The sequence below is a fragment of the Gouania willdenowi genome, chromosome 2 (assembly GCF_900634775.1).
Source record: "Gouania willdenowi chromosome 2, fGouWil2.1, whole genome shotgun sequence".
Lineage (NCBI taxonomy): Eukaryota > Metazoa > Chordata > Actinopteri > Blenniiformes > Gobiesocidae > Gouania > Gouania willdenowi.
In genome coordinates this window covers 7,885,558-7,911,260 of record NC_041045.1, presented here as the reverse complement: position 1 = coordinate 7,911,260, position 25,703 = coordinate 7,885,558, and the positions used below count along the sequence as shown (strand labels likewise).

At 37.4% G+C, this 25,703-nt stretch overlaps 1 protein-coding gene and 1 long non-coding RNA gene across 5 annotated transcripts in view; both read left to right on the top strand.

The window, feature by feature from the left end:
* LOC114477187 (sodium/potassium-transporting ATPase subunit alpha-1) overlaps positions 1-2,576 on the top strand; it is a 36,513-nt gene extending 33,937 nt beyond the window's left edge. For all 3 annotated transcript variants that reach the window (XM_028469379.1, XM_028469371.1, XM_028469361.1), the window contains exons 21-23: positions 1,300-1,401; positions 2,016-2,107; positions 2,195-2,576. In XM_028469379.1, the coding sequence (XP_028325180.1) occupies positions 1,300-1,401; positions 2,016-2,107; positions 2,195-2,223 (223 nt within the window). In that variant the 3' untranslated portion in view covers positions 2,224-2,576. The remainder of the gene's footprint in view (positions 1-1,299; positions 1,402-2,015; positions 2,108-2,194) is intronic.
* Positions 2,577-4,047: 1,471 nt separating this feature from the next.
* The window catches only part of LOC114477617 (uncharacterized), a 158,899-nt gene continuing 137,243 nt past the window's right edge, over positions 4,048-25,703 (top strand). For both annotated transcript variants that reach the window (XR_003675738.1, XR_003675735.1), the window contains exons 1-3: positions 4,048-4,132; positions 11,438-11,599; positions 15,698-15,767. This is a non-coding gene — a long non-coding RNA (uncharacterized LOC114477617). The remainder of the gene's footprint in view (positions 4,133-11,437; positions 11,600-15,697; positions 15,768-25,703) is intronic.

Here is a 25,703-nt window from a genome sequence, read left to right as displayed (position 1 = left end):
TTGCTTTAAGTTAACTTATAATTTCAATATTACTATTTTCAGTTTTTACTTAATTCTTACCATGATTTGTACACACAAAACTGTGTCAGTGACTTCCCAACACATTCCTGTTTTCATGAACTGGAAGTCGTGGTAAAACAATGGCAGATTTTTAAAATTTTAGCCAAAATTGAATATCTCGTGGGAGCAAACGAAAACAAAAATGGAGTGAATCACTGACCTCTTTCTCTGGTGAAGAAACGCAAGAAATCACAGTAAGAATGAAGTAAAAAACAGTATCCGTCCAAGGGACTCCACATCCCACAATGCAGTGCGCTGAACTTTTTTGACAACATCAATCAATAGCTGTTTCTATTCCAGTTTTTTGTGATATTTTAAAATTTCAGCAAAGTATGTTTGCTCATTGAACGCGTTTCCATTGAAGGTTGTTTTGGGCAGGAGCCTCGTAACTCTCTCGTGAAATCCCGCGAGACTTCGATGCAGGAAGATGGATGCTCCAAACCTCCTTATAACGCACCGTATTCCTTTGTTGTTTCACGTCTAATGTGGCAGTAACGATTTTTACTAAGAAATATATCAGTCTCTTCTTCTGTCCACACGTACTGCGCCGTGTTTTCTCAGAGAGAAGTGGTCATGTGACCAGGTACATCACGTCCTTTGATGTGTAATCACGGAGAGAGTGTTTCCATAACGCTCTTGCGACACGTTTCAATATCAAAACAACTGAAAAATCTCCCCATGAAAGCGTAAAAACTTTTTAGCGACATTTTAGTGCTTTTGAAATTCAGGTGTTTCCATTACCTATTTTTTTTTTTGTTTTTTTTTTTTGTGCTATTTAGATTTTGCGCATTTCCAAGGGTAATTCAAACGCAGCTATTGAGAGAGATTAAAAACCAACTTTTTTGTGGCAATTTCAGCCGTTTACATCTTTTTATTCAAGCAAATTATCTTGGATTTATTGATCAGTGAGGCGGGGTCACCACGGTCATGAAATTCCTGGAAAGGTTATGGAATTAAATATTCCGTTATTATGTTTAAAAAATGTTAAGTGTTATCTTAAAGTTAAAGTGCTGCATACTTCAGCTGGCGTATGCTAAAAACCAGGAAATGCAAAAAAAGTAAGTCATGGAAATTTGGTACAATTTTTCCAAAATTCTGGAAAAATAAAAAAATAATAATTGTGTAAAGTGTGGGAACCCTAGTGAGGCCCTACACTAAGTTTCTAGCAGCTTTAAGATACTCCCAAGTGTTGGAAACTCAGAATTTTGGTCTGAACTTGATGTTTTTTGTCTGCGTCAGGAACAAGATTCTGATCTTTGGGTTGTTTGAGGAAACCGCCCTGGCTGCCTTCCTCTCGTACTGCCCTGGCATGGACGTCGCCCTCAGAATGTATCCTCTCAAGTGAGTATTTACGTAATTCTCATCCACAGATTTTTCTTTTTGGTATGAATGAGTATAAGACGCTCGGAGCCCTTTTTTTTTTTTTTTTTTTTTTTTAAATGGGGCCCGGGGACCCACCCGCCCGTTTCCGGTCATTTCCAAATTTATGGGAACGTAGTTGTGTGATATATAGTTTAAAAGGTAATTCAACGTAGATTATGATTATGCCTTGCACGATTTGATTAGGGGCCCCAAGGGCCCACCCCTTTTTTTTTTGTCAATTGCCATTTAAGTCATTTTCTTATTTATTAATGAGTCAAATATTGCAAATGGTGGTACCAAATAATTGACACATACAAATATATGTCGCCTCTTTTTTCAAATGACTACTCCTCCGTTAATGCTCGTTGAATCGGGCTGTAATTTGACGTGGATATTCTATGAGCGGATGTCAAGAGCCTCTCGGAGAACTTTTTTTTGCTCTGTGGAACCAAGTCATCATTTTACTGAATTCTCAAAAACGTGGTACTGAATGTGCTTTTCGGCGCAGAGACGTTCCGTGGGCCCAGCCATAGTTTATCTGAACTTGTTTTCTTCCAGCTACGAGTCATTTCTTCTCTTTTTTTTTTTTCCAGGCCCAACTGGTGGTTCTGTGCGTTCCCCTACTCTCTGCTCATCTTTATCTATGATGAAATCCGTAAGCTGATCCTCAGACGCAGCCCCGGAGGTAAGTCCTTCCTTCTCATACTCGTCATTTCATAACTTCTTCAGCCTCTAAACCTGCTGCGTTTGTTTTCTGTCCCTGCGCGTCCAGGCTGGGTGGAACGGGAGACTTACTATTAAAGACCCATCAGTCCCGTCGACTCACGTCTTCTCCTCGTCCTCCACCACTACTCCCGTCTTTGCATGAATATTGTCTTGCTGCTCGGAATAAAATTTTAGCCTCTGTGGAAAGAAAAAAAAAAAACAAAAAAGAAAAGAAAATTGGAACGTGTTTTTATATTAGGGAATGCTTGATACTACTATCCAATACTGAGATGAACGTGCTGATGTTGATACATGATAATATGCTAATGATGACATGAACACTGAACAATGACATGACTATGCGTGCCTTGTTTCTGAAACAGGACCAATTTTATACATGTTTTTAACAGTTATAAACATTCAATAAAATGCGCTCGAGTCAGGTCCCACCAGTGTGTTCTGTCCTCTTATTGAGTGTGCGTGTTTTTTTTTTTTTTTGTTTTGTTTTTTTGAGTGGTTGCTAGTACGAGTCTGTGCTGCTGGAGACGGAGACTTCTTGCACACTTAAGCCAAACCTACTACTGTTAAACATATTGACCTAATATGCCCTACAAAGTTATTACAGTGTAAATCTGCTTTGTATGTGTTTGCTGAGCCTAATCTCACCTAAATCCTGGACTAATTCCAACCTGTTTTTCAATTATAACCAAACTTGTTTTTTATGTTAAAGTTTCATTTAGGAAGGAAGGTTTGCTTTGTTGTTCCCCGACGAGTTCTCTCATGAGGAAAGCCATCAAAGCATCTTTTGATGGCTTTCATGTCTCCTTATGAGCAATTTCTGGGCCATCAAAGCAATCACATCTGAGGAAGACTGGCAGTTGACAGTCGAAACACGTCAGGAAATAAAATTTCCTGAAAGAAACTTGTCTGAATAAACAAAACTTGAACATATATTTAAAAAAAGAAGACAAAATGAACTTGTTGGAATTATCAACATATTATTTTTTTCCAATACAAATGGGATAATTGCAATGTTTATATTTACCTTTTCCTCCTGTAAAGTCTTTGGATTCGAACTAAATTAATTTTTATAAATAGCTGATTAAATGGGTTTTTATGACGTGAATTTAAAAAAAAAAAAAAAAAAACCCTCCCCGCACAGTGAAGATGACCCCTGGGTTAAATAGTGAGCAGGCTTTTTATCAGCACAACAAGGGAAAGTCTTATCAGCCAGCTGCTCCCAGCACAGTGCTGCCAATTCACATCATTTCTGCTCCACTATGTAAACCGCTTAAAGCCGTGAAACACAAATGTTATCCGATCCAGGTCATATCAGAGCGCTGTGGTCTTTACTCAGGCTCGAAGACTCACTCACTGTGCACATGCTTGTGATGGAACTAAACCTGCTCTACCTCCTTTTGTATTTGTGTAAAAACATGACTGTAAAATGTAGTTTTTTCCTCATTTTTGATGTATTTTGAATAAAATTTAGCTCACTGGTATGTCTAATCTAATATTCAATAATATCAGAGCAGATAGTTTCACACAAATTAAGAAAAACTCATCCTAATTCTTTACAAGATGAGTAAAACCTTAGCAGCTGAATGTATTATATAGCCTGCACTTAATTTGAGACAGGTTTTTTTTTTTAGTTGGTGAATTTAACTTTTAAATGTTTCATTATAGAAAACGTAAATAAAATGACACATATGTAAAATGTATATGTAAAAAATATATACATATATTTACAATATATATATAGTATTTTTTTTTAACAAATTGCAAGTTTACAAATCTATAGTATAACATAAAAAGAACAGATAAAGTATATTAAAAAAAAAAAAAAAAAAAAACATTAAAAAATGGCTAAGCGCATCCATGAAGTCACCAAATCCTAACTAATCCAACTAATCCGTTACACCTGTATGCTAAGCTAATTGTTAGCACCCCAAACTGCGTCAAACGGAGCGTTAAAGGCTGGATAAAGAGTAAAGTTGCTGAAACGGTGAGCTCACTTTTGACCGTTGTGATTAAGATAAAGGTCTTTAAACACAAGCTAAAGGTGAAAATGAAAAGAGTAATGGCTTTTTATAGTTCTAAACGGGCAGTTTCGATAGAGTAAATATAAATATAAACGCAATAAAATGTGTCATTTAATCGCCATGAAATGTCATTTCACTATTTCACTTTAAATTTTAAAGATGGGTGAACAGTTGAAATGCAAACTTGGGTTTATAATTTAATTTATTCATTAAATATATATTGATTTCTTGCATTTGTTACGTAATAACTTTAAAGTTTTACATCCGGGGTGTAGACGTACTGGCTTGTGTTACGTCATCACCAAACTTTATTTAAATTGTTTTGCATAGATTATATCATCATACAATATTACATTATTTATGCATATCATAAAAACACTATGTGTATATATATATATATATATATATTACGAGAGCTATGCTGCAGAGGGAAATAAACAGGATCTCATCACAATGGAAAAATAAAAACAGATGTATAATTAATACACTATAAAATATCAACAATAACAATGAAGATGGTTTTATATATATCAGTAAAAGCTTTTCATATCTTGTCAATAGTAATGCAAAAGCTGAGCAATTCTTATGTGTACACTGTTCATAAGATGGGGTGAGTTTTCTTGAACATGAGGGTATATAAAGAAAGAAATATGCATCATTCTCGCTCAGTTTGATGATAAATAAAATCTCGTTCTTATTTTGACATATAGTGAGTTTAAATTATATGTAAAAAAAAAAATCTAATAAATAAATTATGCACTTCATGGCCAGAATAATATGAATATTATAGAGTGATCACGCAGGTATTTGTAATTGTGATCTCAATCAGAAAATGTAATTCCCCAGTGATATTGCATTTATTAAATGTGTGAATTATAATATGAAAGGATTAAAACTGTGCTTGTTGCATATATGAATGTGTTATCGTTAAAATTAATTTCCTGCCTGTCGTTTGATAGAGTTCTTAAAAGATTACTATAAAGGATTGTGTTTAAAGACACAGGTAAGGCTGCATTATTATGGTCAAAATGATAATCATGATTATTTTGATCAATATTGTAATCACGGTTCTAATCATGTTATAATATTAAAAATTATTTATCATGTTGGGGGGAAAATATGTTAAATCTGTTTTTATTACTTTTAAACCAACAATATATGTATAGTTTACAGTGCAAATTGCAGTTTTAAATAAGAATTGTACTTGAAAAAAATTACCCAAAAATTTCAAATGTACGAAATAAATTCTTTTGTGCAGAGCCCATATTTAAAATGTAAATATTGCAGAAGATCAGATTTATTTAATCGTGGCAACCAAAATCGTGATCTAATCAGAAAAAATATTTCTTTTAGCGCATCTTTTAATCTAGATATTTCTTCTGGCAACAATAGGCATTTTTTATGAATGTAAAAAGTAGATTTTCAGTATCTTCGCTGTGGAAGTGTTTTTAAGTCATAAAAACTTAGCACTCAGCACCCAAAACACAGATCTAAAACGTGATTTCACAGCAGAACATGCCAGTAAACATTGGGTTAATAAAATTCACTACTACACACACATTTATGAAGCCAGAACACACACATTCAGGATGCCACAGTGTCACTGCTGGCAACATGGCATGTTACGGTGTCAGCAAACACTCGATCGAGATATTGCACGATATTGACCTCAATGACAGATCGAGCTGCCTGATCTGATATCAAAGGCCAAAGTGCGCGTGTGTGCGCGTGTGTGTGTGAGAGAATCCACTGGCGTACACTAGTGTGTTGCTGACAGTGCAGCTTGACACTTTGAGGATCTGCTGTGAGTTCAGACGGGGTTAGAGGAGGAGGACGTGTGACGGAAAAGAACATAACAAAGGCTAGAGATATTTTTGAAGTGTGCGGTTATGATTTTTGCAGCACTATCTCTCAATGGGGGTACGCAATGGCATTACTGGGGGCACTTGGGAGAGACAAAATGGCAAATTAACAAAAAAGTATCAGTGTTGGTCCCACATATTTTATTATTATTCACACAATCTTAAACAGCTGTATGTCTATAATTTCCCTATGTGAAATATAAATCTAGTTGAACTAAAATGCAGTAAAAAAATAAAATAAAATAAATAAATCTGAGCTCAAACATGATGATTTGGGGTTGCCAGAAACTCTTTATCAAAATTAGGTCACAATCCAAAAAAGCTTGGGAACCACTGCGCTAAATACTGTTTATTTCCACTTTTTTACAATATATGGTTATTTAAAATGTGTGTTACCACTCATTAATTCCATCATTATGCTCTATAGTGTTTTTTGAATAGTTTTATAAGCATAAAGTGTGAGAACCACTGATACAGTGAATGCTATTAAACCAAACATGCTAAACAGGGGTTTTCTGCTGTTAGTAACTTTATATTTATGTGCTTCAGATGACTTACGAATGCCAGACACTCAGTTTTCTAGGGATAATTAGCATCTAAATGCGTGATGTGCTCCATAAACGTGTCAGTGAGGGCAAGTCTGTGTCATAAAGCTGTTTGCATTTCATTTCGCACGAAATCCCCCTCAGCCGTGATTACGTAGCCTAAGATTTTTGAACGAGATTACGAGTTGAAATTAATTTGCCGCACTTGCGAGACATTCCCTCACCAGTTTCCCAGGGGAAATTAGAATGCAAATGCGTGATATTGTCCCAAAACATGCATGTGAGGTACTTCAGTGTCGCATTGGTTGGCCTGATTTTATACAAATAACCATTTAAAAAAACAAGTTTGGATGGTATTTTTTCATTTCAGTGGGTACATTTTGCATTTCCTGTCCACTTTCTCTGCGATCACAGAAAATCCCATTCAAATGATATAACAAGTACTAAACAAGCATCTGTTTATGATCATGATTTCAAATAGAGACTCATGATTACCGTTGGGGATGAGCAAAAACAAAACATTTGCTCAATAAACATAAATGGTTTTATGTTTATGAAAAAATCTTATTAAAGTATAAAATAAGCCTCAGAACGCATGCTTTCATTTGGTCTTAGAACAGTGGTTCTCAAACATTTTTGGCTCAAGTACTTATTTCTCTTATTTCTGAATTCAAGTACCCCCTTATCCAACTATGTTTTGCTTATAAAACTATTTCAAAACAACTATAGATCCTAATGATGGAATTAATGAGTGGTAACACACATTTTAAACAATCTCATTTTGTAAATAAGTTGAAAGAAACAGTATTTAGTGCAGTGGTTCCCAACCTTTTTTGGGTTGTGACCCCATTTTAATATCAAGAATTTTTGGCGACACAAAGACATTTTTTTCTAGAATTAGGTTTCGATCGTGTTTGAGCTCAGATTTATTTATTTATTCATTTTACTGCATTTTAGTAGATTACTAGATTCACAAAAGTGAAAGTATAGAAACACAGTTGTTAAAGATTGTGGGTTGTTTTAATTTAAAAAAAATAAAGAAAATAAAAGTAATTACAAAATTTCAAAAATCTATTTACATTTTTCAGAAATTTCAGGCAACACCATTTAAACTCCAGGCGACCACACATGGAGTCCCGATCCCAAGATTGAAAAACATTGATTTAGTGGCTCCTGAAAATAATTAATAATTCTATAGTTTTTAATCTTATCTCACGCCTGGGATGGGACCAAGTCTGACACTTTATTTGTTAATTTTCTACTTTGTCTCTCTTTTTCTCTAAAGTAGTGCCATCGCGTACCCCTATGGGTACACGTACCCCCATTTGAGAAACACTGGTCGAGAACATCTTTACTTCCTCTTTGGTTCTTTAGAGTTGTTTAAATGACTTTTTAGTGTCTTTCTGCTACACATTAGTGTTTGCGTCATTTAGCTTCTGGCTGCTAAATTTAGATTGCATCCAATCCGTGCTGCACTTTAATGAAATCCAGCTTTATTTTGCTTTGGCGAACTGACATGTGACTGTTGAGGCGAGTAACATAGTAATAGTTTGGCTGTTTTCTCTCTCTCTCTCTCTCTCTCTGTGATTTCTAGTGTTTTCTCTTTCTCTGGGGAGAAGAACAAGTGTAAAACTCCTAAGCTTTTCTCACTAAACGCATAATGATGATTAATGTCATTATTATAGGTATGATTACCACATGGGGAATTGTTTGCCACTCCAGTGAACCTGTGAAAACCCAATGCAGTGCAGACACTCCTGAGTATATTCTATGGATGCATAATAATAGTGTGGAGATAAGCAGGTGGACTAATGTCAAGCAGGACTTTTACAGTTTAGTTTACTGTCACTGATAAAACTGTTTCCTCTCCTTATAAAGCGATGTGGGCGAGTGACACTGACAAACAAGGCCACGCTCGCTCATGTATGTGTGTGTGTGTGTGTGGAGCAATAGCTTGAAATACACACGCACACTTTGCTCGCTTGTAGCTTGTGTCAATACTTGGATTGTTTGATATAGTGTGTGTTTTGAAGCTAAACTAAAATATACTGTAGTTTCTGTGACTGGCTTTTTTTAGTCTAGGGGACACTGATCTTCCATTTAACAAATTCTTTATCAGAATTTAACTATTTTCATTTCATCATCTTTCCGTGTTTACCTAGTAAACTTCTTGAAATCATACCAAACATCCCAAATATGGTTAATAAAGGCAACTACTGTTATTCATTTTACATTTTTAAATGCTTTAGTTGAGACAATTTGCCAAATCTGAATGTTGACGCCAAAATCTCACAAGATGATGCCGCAAGAATGTTCGTTAGCTACAAAGCTAGACACCCAGCGACTCATTTTCGGGTAAAAATAAAATAGAAATGCGTGATATTGTCCCAAAACATGTATATAAGGGGTTTATTTTGTGTCATCTAGCTATTTCCATTTCATTTTACTCAAAATCCCTTGTAGCCGTGATGACAGAATGAGATTTTAAGCAAAATTTGAAATTAATAACTGAATACATTCAGTTATTAATATCCGTAGGAACAGTGTGTAAGCAAATCAAGCATGTGAGGTTTTTTCGTGTTGTGTTGGCGCCTGATTTTAAATAGTTAAAAAAAAGTTTGTGTTCACATAAAATTGTAGTCCCTGCAGAGGTTTAATATTATTCCAAGTGTCTGATTTTTCTTCAGTGGAGTGAAAAGATCTCTAATATTCCCTTGAGTGTAATAATGCAAAGTTTTTTCTCATGATAATTATCTCTCCTACTTTCACTTGAGGGAAGGCTCATGAAGTCAGCTCAGCATCTCATTGGGTCGTGCATATTTTCCGCATAACAAGTGTTTAAATAAATCCCTGTTGCCTTTCCATAATTTCCTTTAAATATCAGGCTCGGACAGAGCGTTTTCTCCCTGGACAATATTTACAGCAAGTGTGTAACAAATGGCAAGAAGCTGCTTTTTTTTCACATCAAACATCATTGAAGCAGATAAACTGTAGTCACCAACCAACCCATATGGAAGTCCATCAATTATCTTTGTCCCACAGAGACTTCTGTGTCAGTCTGTCAGCTACAGCTGACTGCGTGTCCCATGTGTGCTACATGTCAATGACTCGCAGCCTCGCCGGAGAACTGCAAAATGTCACAACCTATAAAGAAATGACGCGGCGCATTAATGTTTGGTCAGCTCGTAGCAAACAACCCCGCTTAACAAAGACTCAGGGTCACATGACAGAGTTTTTATGAAGCATAATTGACCATGAGGCAAAAATGGAAAGGACGATGAAAACACTTTTAGAAGTATTATGGCTTCCGTCGCTGTTTAAGCTGCAGGCGGACCCTGACGTCATTGGTTGTGCTTTTTCTAAAAGGAGCCAACGATCCAGAAAATTTGTCCGAGAGCTAAAAAAATGTGTATTTTTAAGTGGGGGAGGTTTGTGTTGTTTTTAAATTCGGTTTTAGATATAATAACTCTGTCTCCAGCTGGGTTTCCATTACAGATTTTCACAAAATAATAGTGATATTTCTAAATGTCGAGAAAGTATAATTGCAATTTGAACGCATTTCCATTAACTCCCGTGAAATCTCATCCCGCGAGACTTTGCCGCAGGAAGACGGACTCTCCAAACCTCCTTATAACACTCTGTATTCCTTGGTTGTTTCACATCTAACGTGGCACTAATAATTTGTAAGTATAATTCTAATAAATGTCTGGGTCTCCTCTTCTGTCCACACATCATGTTTTCTCAGAGAGAAGTGGTCACATGACCATGTACGTGTAATTGCGGAAAAAGTGTTTCTATAGCAGTTTTGTGACACATATCAATATCAAAACATCTGAAATTCCACCTCATGAAAGCGTAAAAACTTTTTAGCCATGTTTGAGTGTTTTTTTTTTTAATTCGTGTGATACCATTACGCTATTTATATTTTGTGCATTTCCTCACACACTCACATGCTAAAACTTTGTGTATTAATAGCTCATGTCTGCTGTCAGAATAAATCAAATCTGTGCAATGAGGAGATTGTGTCACAATGAAGCTTGCTTAGAACTAAACAAGTGTGCCTCTATATATATATACATTATCACGTGTACAATTTTTTACACTTATTTCACGCAGCCACATCTTATTCTAGGATCAAGCTTAAAGCCGCTGTTTTTTGAAATTAGATACAGACAAAGATAATTTGCTGAAGGAAAAAAAAAAAAATAATAATAATTTGAAATTGCCCCACCAAAGTTTGTTTTCGTCTCCACTTTCTTATTGAGATATTGACAGAAAAGTTTCATGCATTGCATTGTGGGATGTGGAGTCCCTTAGATGGATGCATAGAAGTACTTTTACTTCTTTTTTTACTGTGATTTCTTGTTTTTTTCACCAGACAAGGAGGGCAGTGATTCGCATTTGACTCCATTTTTGTTGTAGTTTGTTCCCAGTTGCTCCCATGATATCATCATTCAGTTTCAGCTGGATTCAGATCTTTCCATGTGAGCCCCAAAATAAACATCCGCCATTGTTTCACTGCATTTTTGTCTGTGAAAATGTGTTGGGACAGGAGGTCACTTTGGCAGAGTTTTTAAGGGCAAACGCGAGAAATCACACAGAGAAAAAAGTAAAAACACTTTTACGGGACTCCACATCCCACAATGCAATGTGAAAAAGTTCTCCAACAATGTCTATCGGAGAATGTTTACAGTGGAGATCAAAACAAACTTTTGAGCTGTAATTTCAATCTTTTTACATCTGTTTTCAAACCAATATCTGATAATAAAATATTGGTTTCAGTGGCTTTAAGAGGGTTGATAAGATATCACATGATATTATAAAACGTCATCTTATTCATCTTATTTCCTTTGCTTCTCAGCCCATTTTTAGGACTGCCGGCCTCAGATTTATTTGGTCCATTTCATTATGTGCCATCGTTGTCGTCATCATCGTGCCGGGACACAAACAGGAATACGAGAGAAAGAAAGTGACACTCGGACTTGGAAGTTTTCCGCCTCTATGATTCATTCTCATCAAAAAAGTGAGCTTTGTTTTTGTCTTCTGAATGAACTATTAAGGGAAAATAAATATAGATTTTCTGCATTTCAATTTGCCACATTCGAAACGAAGTGAAATTAATGAAATTGTACCAAGCTAATATTTATAGAATGACTGGGGAAGTCATAATAATAAAGATTCTAGATAATAACGAGCTCCTGCAAATCCAATGCCTGTGAATCATTATTCAGTGAGAGCAAATGCAGGTGGAGGAATAGACACATGAATGGGAATTAAGTGTGGTTCTCTATTTACATACAGTGTGCTAATCCATGGGGTAAATTGAGGTTGGGTGGTTTGACTAAATCTATTAAGTGGTGTAAGTGTGGCTGAATTACAACTGTGTGAGTAGGGGAAACGTCTGCTAGAAGAAAAACATGAAAAAGATGCGTGATAAAGGAAGTTTTTGAGGAAATAACAATATTTTATACACCTGTTCATTTTTCCAGTATAGCAAAGTTGGCACAATTTATTAGTGTCTCATAAAGTAAGTCACACACAGAATTAAAATGAGCCTGAGAAGCTTGGACCTGCATTTAAAGAATGAGTCTGGAGAACATGAGGCGCTCTTTGTAAGTGTGCTATCTCAATCAGATGAAAAGCTTTTCAGGAAGTGGCTTTGTTCTTTGCTAGGCATACGTCATCGTATCTGGCGCACACATTTTCCACTGGCTTTGCCAACCATTCCTTTCTCCCACAAGTTGAGAAAGAAGTAGTATTCAGCCAAGCACTGAAAGAGAGCGAAGAGCAACACACAGCAACTGGCAGACGAGCAAAGTCTCCTAATTAGACGACGCGGGCGCCGCCAAAACCCCTTTCAAACACACACAGATGGACGCAGCTAAAGTTAGCGTCCTCAGCTAAAGTTAGCATCCGTTATCTGTGGAGCTTCTGTGTGTGAGTGAGCAAACATTAGCCTCCATTGACTCGACACAAAACCAACAGGAAATAAGAGCATTTCAAAGTAAAACACATTTCAAAGTCGTAATTTCTATAAAAACTAGCACCTCTGCAATCTTTGTTGAGTGTTGGGCTGTGTTCGAAATTGCACTCCATGCTACGCATTACAAACTCAATGAGTATATACTGTCTACTACATACTAGAAGTATGGTTAGGAGGATCAGGTTGAAGTTTTCCAAAATGCATTTCGAACCTACGTCAAAAACCTGAATCTGAGGCTAAATATCTCTGTTGATTCTCCACCTTTGAAAGGTCTGGATTCATTTTAAGTGAGAAAGTGACCAAGTAGAATATCAACATGTGCTCATTTGATCCATAAAACTCGCGGAAACACATTTTATGCCAACATTTCGGAGACCTGCCATTGTGCTACTAACAAAACTTCCTGTTATCTTCAAAACAAGAGCAGTTTTTATAAAAGCGTTAAAAAACTAATGGAAGACAAGAAGAGATGCTTTTGTCTTGAAAAGAGGTTGTTTAATTTTTAGCTTGAAGCCTGTCCCAGGACCATTTTACATTCTGCTCACAATGCATCATGGGTCCCAATATAGTATACATCTGGGTATTTCTTGTGTACTCTAATTTTTCCATACTATATCTAATGTGAACGCACTACATACTCATTTTGACATCAGACTTAGTATGACTCGTACGTTATAAAGACACTTCAAACATAGCCGTGTATTGGGAGAATTGTGAATAGAGGTATAGTAAATATTGCGTAGCTAGTTAGCATAGCATAGATTAAAATTTAACCTCATGGTTTTGTTACTCTTTGAGGAACCAGATTGTTAGTTAAGCTAAAGGAATCCTAAGGTATGAGCTAAAGTACCAATTCATTTTGTTGTTTCTTAATCAGTAAATAAGCATCTTCTGAACTCCTTTTTCATCACTTCACAATCAAACCAAAGCCTTTTTTGTTTGCTTTTTTTAATAGTTTTTTTTTATTTATTTATTTTTAACTTGTACCATAAGGCAAGGCAATTTAATTTGAAGCATTTCATACAGAAGGCGACTCAACATGTTTTACAAAAGCATTTACTATCAACTTATTATTGAGTCAAAAACAGACATGACAAACTTCCAGATAAGCGATTATTTAGGAACATTTTCCCTTTTAAAATGCAGAAAAATCCTGTTGCATACCCTGTTTATTATTATTATTATTATTATTATAAGAAAGAAATGCTATGTAGTCAAGAGCTTTATTGATGTGAGCAAAAAAAAAAAAACCCAACATGTTTCATTGATTAGAGCAGTACCTGTTCCTCTGTAGTTACTTCTTTCCAGGAAGTCCTGCAGCCATCTCTGCCATGGCCAAACTCAGTTACAGCCAACCAGTGTGGCTGAAATAAGATTTGAGAACCATTTGTAAATGTGGCTCTGAGCGTAGGTTGAACTCTGCTTGGAGCTCAGTGAAAACACATTAACCCACCGTCAGATGGCTGAGACGAAGACTGGTTTTAGAGAAACAATATTTCTTCAGCGTCTTCGACTCCTTTTGCGTGTAACAAGTCAAATGTGGTTCCAGTAAAGGCTGATGGCGTGATCTTTTAAATGATTAGCTATATTTATAATTGTTGCTCAATGTTGTGCAACAGGCTGGTTTTAAGGAAGGTCTGCACGCCCCTGATAGTAGGCTGATCAACTCTGTTAGAGGCCACCAGGAAATGAGAAAATATGATTTGATAACTAGTTGAGCCCAGATGAAATAAGATCTGAGTGTCCTTTTGATATCAAACCCCGGAGTGAAGCAGATAAGGGATCAAAGAGCAGGCGTACCGGTAACAGTGGATGGAGGGCAGTGATTGACTGATGTACTAAAGATAATTTTGGTACAAAAAGTGAATCTGAATCCCATTATTATATACAGTATTTTGGTGGCCTAGTGGTTAAGGATGCTTGTAATCGGAGGGTTGCTGGTTCAAGCCTCACCTGGGCCATCACTGTGGGATGTTGAGCAAGTCCCTTAACCCCGAACTGCTCCCCAGGCGCCGCAAAAAAATGCTGCCCACTGCTCCTCAGGGATGGGTTAAATGCAGAGGACCAATTCCATGTATGTAACAACATTACATGGCGAATTAAAGGCAAAAGCCCTGATTTAATCTTTAATTCGCTGGCTGCCAGTTGCCTATTTCTGATAATGATTCAATCCCTGCCTTTTCTCAAGAGGTGTGAATATAGCTCTTCTGTGAAAGAGAGAGTGCAGTAATTATAAGAAAAAGTTTAGGTGATAATTCTGCAGGAGGGAGGCAGAGTTGTAGGGCTTAAAATAGTAAAAGCTGAAAGAAAAAAAATGTATAACGGGAAAATCATGCAGAGCCATATACGCACGTCAGGCTGTAATTGCAGGAAAACTGGCGAAAAAAATAATTTAGTCAATTTATTCAAATGTGAGCCGAGACACGTTATTGTTTTAGCCCAAAATGTGAAAGATAATCTAATTAATTGTTGTCCTGCTTCCAGGGAGCAGGAAGACAGTCAAGGGGGTTAATGAAGAGCAGAATAGAGAAAGGAAAATGTGAGCAGGTGTGAAAAATGTGTTCTAGGACAGGTTAACACCTCAAGGCCGGCAGCAACCATTATTCACGGGGCAATGAAGATATAAAGCTTCTCTCATTGTGACAGCACAGACAGCTTTGTGCTCCATCAACTGATGGGATCATATTACCAATCCTAGTAAACAACTGAATCTTGTTGTTGAATGGAGACGGAGGCAGAAACGTTTTCTCCCTTTTTGTGCTATAATTATACAAAATACATCTGGTGGTGATTTTTTTTTTTGTGTTGACCTAAAAATATTTTACAAAGCCAAAATATTCACCTGGCTCACTCTTTGCAGACATAACATCATAACAGTTTAAACTCCTCAGGGAGGGTGTTAATGACCATTCTTCCAATTGGTGTTTTTGCGCAGTCAGACACTGATGTTGGATGAGAAGGCATTGCACCAACTCGGTGGGCCTCAACCTTTTTTTTGCGTGTGTGTGTTTCTGTTCATGGTTTTGTGCTTAAACCCATTTAAGGAATAATGAGTAGGAAACATTCGAAATAAAACACAGGAAAATGGAATTATATTATGTATAATAACTTTGACTTTCTTGTTTCTTTGTGTCCCAGGTGCCAGTGTGAAGTGATCAACAGATCCTGCTGTAACTAATCCAGTGGTTCCCATGATGTCATTGCAAAGGTAGGTGCAAGAATGAAAAATTGAGCTTAAAAAATTAAAAAAAATATTTTTTCTTTGCAATCAGAAAACTTAATTATGTGCTTTTGTGTCTTTTTACACCTTGCTTTGTGCTCTGGTGCACATTTATGTAGGAAGTCCATCCCCGAACAGTTCATTAAGATTGGTTGCATGAAATTGTCCAAACTAAGCGACGCTGAAGCATCAGTATTTGTTTTTTGTTTTTATTTTTATTTTAAATTGATTTCTGTTGAGGAGTGCAGGAGATACTGTGTGAAAGAGAGCAGGTAAAGATGTCTTTTTCAGGTTTGTGGATTAAGCCGTACAGCTACATGTGGTTGGAACAGCCTTGTTCTAGTAACTGGATTTGTTAAAGTGTGAAACTGGGTCGATGCTTTGGGTTGAGCCGTGCTAGTGCTGCGATTGTGCCATATTTCCATCAATGTGTTTTCTTCACCTTCCTCCTGAGACTTTCAGAGTTTAAAGAGATATGCAATATTTAAGATATTTTATTGGCATCACATATGTGATATTCCATTCACTGTTTCCGTGTATGAATCCAGCTGCTGGCATGCATGTGCCCTGACATGCATTTATGCATGAGGGTGTGTGTGTGAGCAGCACAGTGGGTGAACTAGAAGCTATTTATAGCAGCTGCCTCACCTATCTGCTGTGGGCCAAAGAGGCATCATGGAAGTCTCATCTGGCTGATCACTGCCTCACAGCATTATGCCACTACTCATCTGCTTCCTTTTTCTCTCCCCAATCACAAATGGATGTATTATTAATGCTTAGAGATTGTTATTATTATAATAATATGATAAAGCATAGCATTTACCGGTAGATTCAGATATGACAATAAAACCTTGATTTATTAGCATTCAGTGAGAAATATCACGGCCAATTGTCATTATAAGATGAGACTATTAGTGTATGCTGGTACACACCTAAATGTGGGATGTGAACCTGCGATTGTCACCTACATCAAAGTATTACGCTTACATGTATAGACATGGAGATCTATTTCTGTCCTTTTGTAAAGCAGTTTCATGTCCAACATTAAAAGGGATTGAAACGACTGAAGCCTCTTTGAAGCAGCCTCAAACAGCCTCAAGAGTGGATGCACCACTCAAAAGAGATAAGAGCGCAGACGCTTCCTCTCTTGTAGAAGTCTGCCATGCACACAGCTGCATGGATTGATCCAAAAAGCAAACTACTGTGCATTCAGAGAAAGTTTTTATAGGACCAAGCCTAAAAAGACCTGGAAGAGTTTAGCACAGAAGGAAACCATCAGAGCAAAACTCAGCAGATTAATTGCGTCTCCATCAGTTTGATTAAACAAATCTCTGACTGCAAATCATGTTGACTAATGGCTTACTGCCGAATAGAAATGAATGAGCCAATACTTGTTTATAGGTGGGGTGTTCTAAAAGCCTCGTTTGCTATAAAAGCTTATCGTCCCGGATAGACAGACAAATGTTCACACCTGCCAAATCTTTGTTCTCGTACATTTTTAGAGCTTTTTAATACAACTCAATTAATTTAGTGGAATGGAATAGAAAGCGGAGATGATAGTTGAATTTTTATATTGAGCTTGCACTTTTTTTGTTTTGTACTCATATTTTTAAAGATAGGGTAGGTTATTTTCTCTAGATACACTTTTTAAGTTTTTGGTTGAAATTTTCTTTATGTCCTGACAGAAATTAAGCTCTTTTGTGCTCTAAAAAAGGAACAAAGAAAATCCATCATCTGTAGCAGCTGTAAACCCTTGGAGGATGCTGCATTCAAGATCATGCTAGCTTTCAAAAATTACCTATCTTGCCGTTAAGTCTAGTTTTGTCAGAATGTGTAAAAGCTTGCAATTGGCCCTTGATAATGACAGCTGGATCAAGGTAGAGCCATCGGTCAGCAGTCCTTGCTTCTTAAATATGGTCTCGCCATCTGCAGCTGTGACATTTATGAATATATAAATGGTATAAATGTTGGATCAGGACAAACTTGATTTATTGTGTTTGCCCCCCCAAAAAAAACACTCAAATGGACTTGCCAACACATTGCGGTGCGTTCACGGACTGAAGGTTGCGGCAAAACAACTCCACATCCCACAATGCAATGTGCGAAACCTTTCCACCAACATCAATAGGCAAGTGTTTACAATGGAGATCAAAACAAACAAACAAACAGTTTCAGTGATCTTCAAATTTATTGATCTATGAAATCTACACTTCTTTATCTGATTAAAAAAAACTTATTTACAGCATATTTAGCAATTGTGGTTCAATAGTAATGAATCACAATAAGGAGTTTAGTTTCTACATCTAAAAACAAAAGTTGAATTTTAATATCACAAAATTGCGATATATCATAAATCGATATGTTTCCCACCACTAATATATATCTTATGTGGTGATGGGATTCTGTTGAAATGATTTAAATAAAAATGCATGTTAGCTTGACGGTGAAACTGTGACCCTTTAAACATCCTGACATCCAAACAGCCCAACCATTGGCTTTCAGAAGAATACCAAAAATACATGGCTGACATTTAACACAAAGCTATTTTCAACTACCTCCTGGTTATTGTCCTCTTTTTTTTTTCTTTTTTTTTTTCTTGCAAAAATGTTTTGAGTGTTGCTTAGCGTTATTTGACCATCTAATGCTGCATCCCATTTAAACCACACTGCATTGAAATCCATTGAAGACTGCCTCAGTTCTCCAAATCAGAACAATACAGAAGAGACGGACAGAGAAATGCTGCGTTTTTGAAGCTGCAGATGCATCTTTATTCTTTTTTTTCCCCTCACTCTAAACCTTTAATGAATAATTAATAGCAACAGATCAAACGGATGAAAGGGGACGGGAAAAAGGACACGTAAGACCATTGCTGACACTATGATGGACCAGATCACTGGGGGAGTGAGAAAAATGGTACAGTATAGCTACAAGGGATTACAGTAGAGTGAAAATAAGCAGGGCAAGAATGTGCAAGAGGAGAAAATAAAGTGGATCAGAGAGGGGGATGGGGCAGCAAAAGAGACGAAGAGGTACTGGAGAAAAGATGGAGAAAGGAGGAGTTGATGCAGCAGTAGAGGATGAGTTTTACAGCAGTGGAATCATTATGAAACCAAAACAACAATGGCCTCAAGTGTTGCAATAAACTGCAGCTAGATAGAAGAAGCTGGTTGGTTGGTTTTTAAGTAAATTACTGATATCTCCCTCCCTTCGTTGAAACGATACTGATATTGCTGCCTTGGGAATTGGCTGATAACAATATATATATATATATATATCAGTATGATTTATCAACACAAATCACGCTTAGGTTTATTACTTATTTTTTTACTGTAGGATGTTAAAAAAGAGGCTTGATCAATAGATATTACTCAGAGAACAACAGTAGGTTTAATATAAACTGACCCATTTAATATCAACCAATGGATTACATAAATTATAACCCTAAACATAAGAATATTTCACAATTAAATATAGTGCAGACGATATACAGTAACCCCATACTCGATATGTCCCAAATTTCTTCCTTTTTTTGCAGCTATAAATTGATTGAATATTGAGCTGTCTCCCATTAGCAAAAGTATCACTCCAATGCCGTCTTCCACCTTTCTTTGCTCTCGTCAGACTCACTTGTGTTCATGTGGATGCCCTATTCACTAATTTCTAAGCCATGGTGAAGTGACGAGACCTGGCATCTCCTAATGAACACAAAACTTCAAAGAGCTGCAAAATGAAAAATCCAAAGTGTTCCCTGAAGTAGGAAGATTTGAGACAAAAGCTTATTTTGCCAAAGGGCAATACAGATGGATAAATTAGTGAGTGTCAGGGAGTGTCTTCTTAAGATGAAACATGACGCTAGAATAAAAGTTCAGAAATGGGAATATTTTGGTGCAAAAATTAGATTTTGAGGTTGTCTTATGTTTGGAACTATCAGTTAATTATTACAATGTGGTTTTCAAAGGAACTTTGTGTCATGATTAAACTCATTTTACCTTCTCATGGCTGTTATTTTTTCCCACCACAGCATCTTACCTCCTTCCTGTTTTTTTCCAATTAGAAAGCGGATGCCAGAAACTAAGGCATGGAGAAACTATATATGCATGCTCAGCTTTAGAGATGCCTAAACAAGCTTTTGCTTTGTTTACAAAATGTGGTTAGGTTTTTCTTGCCAATAACTGTTGTGATTAAGTAAAAAGCTTTGAGATCAAATGTTGAGAAATCAGACATCTGAATCTGGAATAAACTGTTATCAGCCAATGTATTATTGCCAGAAAGTGTTAAAAACTATTATTAAAGCTGCTGGCGATGCTAAATGGTTAAAAAAAACAAACTGTACCAGTATTTCATCCAAAAGTTCTCATCCACGACTGCGGCATTTCTGCTGTTTTCACAAAGCGAAGCAAAACCAAAGCAGAAACAATCACAGATGCTAATAGTTTGTTTTTGCACAGAAACAGCCTATTACTGCCAAAATCAGAGTGAAATAATATCATTGGGAAATATAAAAAGCAGCCCCAAAATGTTCAGCAAATCCCTGTCTTGTCTGACAAAGAAACTCAAAAAATCATGGAAAGACTGAAGTCAAAACACTTCTCAAAGAAATGTGTCTGCACGCTCTGCACACTCCGAATCCCACAATGCAATGTAGGAAACCTTTCAGAAGTTTAAGTCACACGACCATATCTCAACAACCCATTTGTCAAAGAAACCTTTGAATGGCAATTTCTACCCTCTACATTTGTTTGTGAGTAAATTATCTTAACTTTTACTAATCTATGAGGCCTACGCTAAGTCTTTATCAGTTCAAAAATTAGCTTCTCCAGTAGCTTTAAGGTGGAAAGTCCATTTTTACTGTCATTTAGAGTTTACTAAGGGTGTGTTCACACCAATGGACCCTAGAGCATTTAAATTGCTCGAGGATTCATTTGCTCATATAGTCAACAGTGTGAACCCCAAACAATGTCTAGAGCGGATCAAATAGGGGTCAAATAGTCTAGAGCGGATGTTTCTGCTGGTCTCGGGGTCTTTACAATCAAAGTCTAGAGCGATTAGGTGCACTCTGAACACATTGCGCATTAGATGACGTCAAGCACATGGCATTGTGGGTAATCAGGAGAACTGACGACGGCGCAAAACATGGCTTTGAAGCCACCAAAAGCACTCAACTTGTTGCTGCTAAATTGTTGAATGTTGTAAAAGAACAGAGAAGGCAGAAGTTTCTTTCCGTTCGACCCATAGATGAGAGACTATTTTTTGGGTTTTAGGTCCCCCGCCTACTCCATCAATGGTTCTCTCGAGTGGTTAGCTCATGTAATTGCACTAGAGGCTGTTTGGAGCGGACCAGAAATTGCGCTCTGAACGCAAAATGAGCCAGACCAAGGTGATAAATCTATCAACTGTCCTTCGCATTTTTGGACAGAGTCTGAGACTAAACCAGTGTGAATGCATCCTTAGGAATGCGACTTCAGCGACTATAGTTGCCTAAATCGGCCGTGATGAGTCGCTTGAATATAATTGCGCTTTTTGCTTGCTTCATCTACCTCAGTGATGTGATGAATGGGGGGAGTGACATGAGAAGAAACTTGTTGCTGATTGGATGTCGCGACATAGCATCACTTGAAGTCGCTTGAAAAGTTCTACAATTTCAACTTTGAACGACTTCCAGCGACTCAGATTGCGCAATTAAGTCGCTTGAAGGGAGGTCACTTGATTTTGAATGTAATCTAGTCACCAGAGTCGCTGAAGTGGCGTTAGTGTGAATTGTAGTTATGTCTATTATTTGTACATATATATCTTTTTCAAGTTTTTTAAGAGGATATAATTTGTTAATTTTCATCAAGTTGAACAGTATATGACTTTTTTTTTGCCAGGTAATAGTAGAAATAATAACGCTAATGCCTCCCTGTACTTCTGTAGTACAGACTTGTGAATCTGGTATGTTCTGCCACACAGGTCTTCATTCTTTATTCCTGGTGCTTCCTCAGCAGTGCTAAATAACGGAGTGGAACATGTTCCTGCTCCCTTAGCACAGGAATGATCTGGATGCATGTTGGCAGCATTAGTGATGCATGAGAAACCTAATGGGAGGCAAAGGATGCAGCTGAGTCACACACACTGGTGCAAAGTATTCCAAGAAGACACACTTTTTCCACAAAAATGGCCAACGTTTGGTCATCAGTGCTTTCATATGATGTGTGCATGTTTAAACACTGCTGTTAAAGCATAAAAGAATACGTTATAGTGCCAGTGCAGCATCAACTCAAGTGGTTCCAATGGAGAATATACAACCACGTGTTTAAAATGCTGATCAATACTCAGCAGCATGATTCACCGACAGATCAATCACTCTGATTACCTGCTGCTGGTGCTGCTAGCACTTATTGATCAGAGCACAAAGCGCTAAGCTCCAACACAAACAGTCTCATGCGTGCAAATATATGCTGGTTATGTGTAGCATATTGTGTGTCTATGTACTCAGGTTTCTGACATGTGGAGAAAGGCAGCTGTATTCACTAAGAAGGAACAATCCTCTTCATACTTTCAGATTCATTGTAAGCTAAAACGATAGCGCTGGGATGCTCATAAATGACGCAAGTTTGTAGCAATTGCTGCTAAAAAGGATTTTAGAGTTTCCTTCTTTCTGCCCTTTTATCTTTTATTGTTTCATTTTCTTCAGGTAGTGTCATCTGTTCCCATACCCTTTTTTGGTCCCGATGCCGATACTGATTTTTTAAATTTTACTTAACCTTTATTTATCCAGGAAAAGTCCCATTGAGGTTAAAAACCTCTTTTTCAAGGGAGACCTGCAGAACCCAATACCCAGTTGCATAGTAACGGTCGATACCAATACATGCTGATACTGCGGTGTTTAAAAAAAAAGATATGACGTTTTTCTTCCAATTCTTAGCTGCGCCGAATTACTCGGTAACACAAACACTTTCGGTGGATTCTTCTTCGTTGGTGTTCGGTGGATTTTCATTGTTGGTGTTTGGGGCTTCTTCTTCCGTTGAGCGGACTGGGTATCGAAAGTAGCTTGAAGAAGAGTTTGATGCTGTCAATGGTGTCGGCACGACAATAGTTAGTATTGGGACCACTCCCAATACTAGTATTGGTATCGGCACAGCATTGGTTGAAATCAAGCAAACATATTCTAGATTATGTATTAGCTAATTGTCCTATCAAATGAGTTTACATTGAAAATCTGGATTTTCAAACCAGAGATTCCAGTTCCCATCCACCAAGTGTCAAATAATCGTCTTTGCCCAATATTGGCAGTTTTCTGGATCAGTAATCCTGATCATAGTACAATTATCATTCACACTTTAAAGGCTCCATTAATAATGATGCAGTAGGTGCCCCCATTTTTTTTAAATCACAATGAAGTGTGCAATCTAGATTCGATCCGGTTAATACTCGGTAGGATAACTGAAGAACCAATTTGCCATAACTGAGTCAAATTCCACAAAGATCAGTCAATTATGAACCGAGGTAGGAATTTTTATGATTTTGCCATTTATAAGAAATAAGGATTTCCAGATGCCCTTCAAAATTGAATGGAGTCTTTCATGGCGAAAGGTCTATCTTTGATAAGAACATTTTGTCAAAATCCGTACATGTATACTTTTGATATAATCCTGCAAACAAACAGTATTATCTGCGTATTCTGGCTCTACAATCTAAATGGTGTCTGCACTCAGGTCTTAAGAAGCTTTTCCTGAGACCAGAACCATAAACGCTGAATGCTGCTTTTTCATAATAATTGATTCTTACGCAGAGGAGAGTACATAGAGTGGCAACATCTCACACAGGTTAAAGTGCTCTGACTGAACTCCTGTTCTTTGTTTGTAATAATAATAATAATAACAAAGGTTTGACAGTAGCCACTTTTATCACCAGCAGTGAGCTCAGATGATCTGTTTTCATTATCTATTCCAAGTACATACAATTATGTACATTTCTGATTTGCTACAGTACTTGAGTTTTGAGGTTTTACCACCAAAAGTTATAAATGAGCTCTTGAGGTTAGCATAGCGAGTGAAGTTGACACATATAAGAGCAACATGGCAGCCAAAGTTCCCATGCCGTAAATGTTTTTATGTCATTTGAAGCACATACATAAATGCCATTTCTTAAAGAAGCCGAACCATCCGCAGTATTTTCTGTGAAATGCTCGGCAAAAAAACCCTGCAGTAAATGAGAGCTGGCAAAACAAGAAGAAGCTGAGCGAGCAGAACCATGGCGAACACGTTGAGTGCAAGAGAGGCAATGAAAGTACATAATGGCAGGGCCCATTAAACACAAGTACTCAGCAGTACAACCTGGTGAATGGTGCCACGTTGAAAGGTGCACAAATGCAGTAATTATTTAATAGCGGTACACATTCCTCATGTTGTCGTCACTCTGAGTCTGATGGCAACACACTGCAGTGAGCCTCTGCACTCTCAGATTGTCTGACACTTCCTCAGTGCTTGATTGGTGAGTATTTATTGCATTCTCACTTTGTTTTCTGTGTACTTTATTATTATTCTAGAATAAATATTAGTCCGCTAACTCGTCCCCCAAATTTGGTCCTGTTTTACCAATCAGGGTACCACAGCGTACAGATTACCCAAGAAACTCAACTAAACAATTTTGTTTAACGGTTATTGATTAATCGGCTAAATTAATTTGAAATTTTCCCATTCAAACCTATATTGCATCCTATCAAAATAAAATTATTCTATGAGGGTTGCAGATGGCTCCACAAAAATAAAAGCTGATTCTGCGTAGGTTGCAGATGGCCCGTTCAAAATAAAAGCTGACGACATCATAGTTTGTGCTCAGAAAGCCAGAAAGATCATCCTTTCACATTAAGAGCTGAATCTGTGATAGTTGCAGATGGCCCCTTCAAAATAAAAGCTGACGACGTTATAGTTTGTGCTCTGAAAGCCAAATAGATAGCCCTTTCACAATAAGAGCTGATTCTGTGATGGTTGCAGATGGCCCCTTCAAAATAAAAGCTGACTACATCATAGTTTGTGCTCTGAAAGCCAAATAGATAGCCCTTTCACAATAAGAGCTGATTCTGTGATGATTGCAGATGGCCCCTTTAAAATAAATGCTGACTACATCATAGTTTGTGCTCTGAAAGACAAATAGAGCATTCTTTCACATTAAGAGCTGAATCTGTCAAGGTTGCAGATGGTCGCTTCAAAATAAAAGCTGATTCTCTGAAGGTTTCCTCTCCTACCTGTCTCTCCTGCATTCTCACTTGCATTTTTTTTTAGGATTTTATCTATGTTTTCTACTCTTCACTTTCTTCTTTCCACCTGTTCCTTCACTCGAGGCTCTCCTTCTCCTGTTACTGCAGGAGGTTATGTCATATGGGCGTGTCGCTCTCAGTGTTGGTCTGCAGAGAGGGAACTTTCCTGTCAGGCATACAGATGCTCAAAGAGTGAGGAGCAGTGCAGTGTAGGATGCTTTTAAGCTCACACCATGCATCACGTGTTGGTGGTAATTTTCTCCAAAGTTGCCACACCGTCAAACTCAGACATATAAATGAGTTCCTGTAAATTCAGCTGATTTACATCAGCTTAGCTTTGAAAGACTGTTAGGTGCTCACTGTTGGGTGTGTCGCTGAGTGCAGGCAACAAGGGACGACAGATTGATGGAGGAGAGCGGTGCTCCGGCTGATTGGAAAAACAAGAAAAGTCCATCATCAGCAGGGAAACTTTCAGACTCTCAATTACTCTGCTCTGCAGTGCAATGATTGTGTGGGTTTGTGCGAGTCTGGCGTGTGGTGCATTGGGAAGCCCTGCCTGACTGGGATTTCTTTATGGGAGTTGGTATACCTCCGCCCAAAGCAAACCTTATCCATTTACTGATGGCTAATGTGCCCCTGAATCCCTCTTTATCCAGAGTGAGTTTCCCAGCATCAGAAAAGAGACG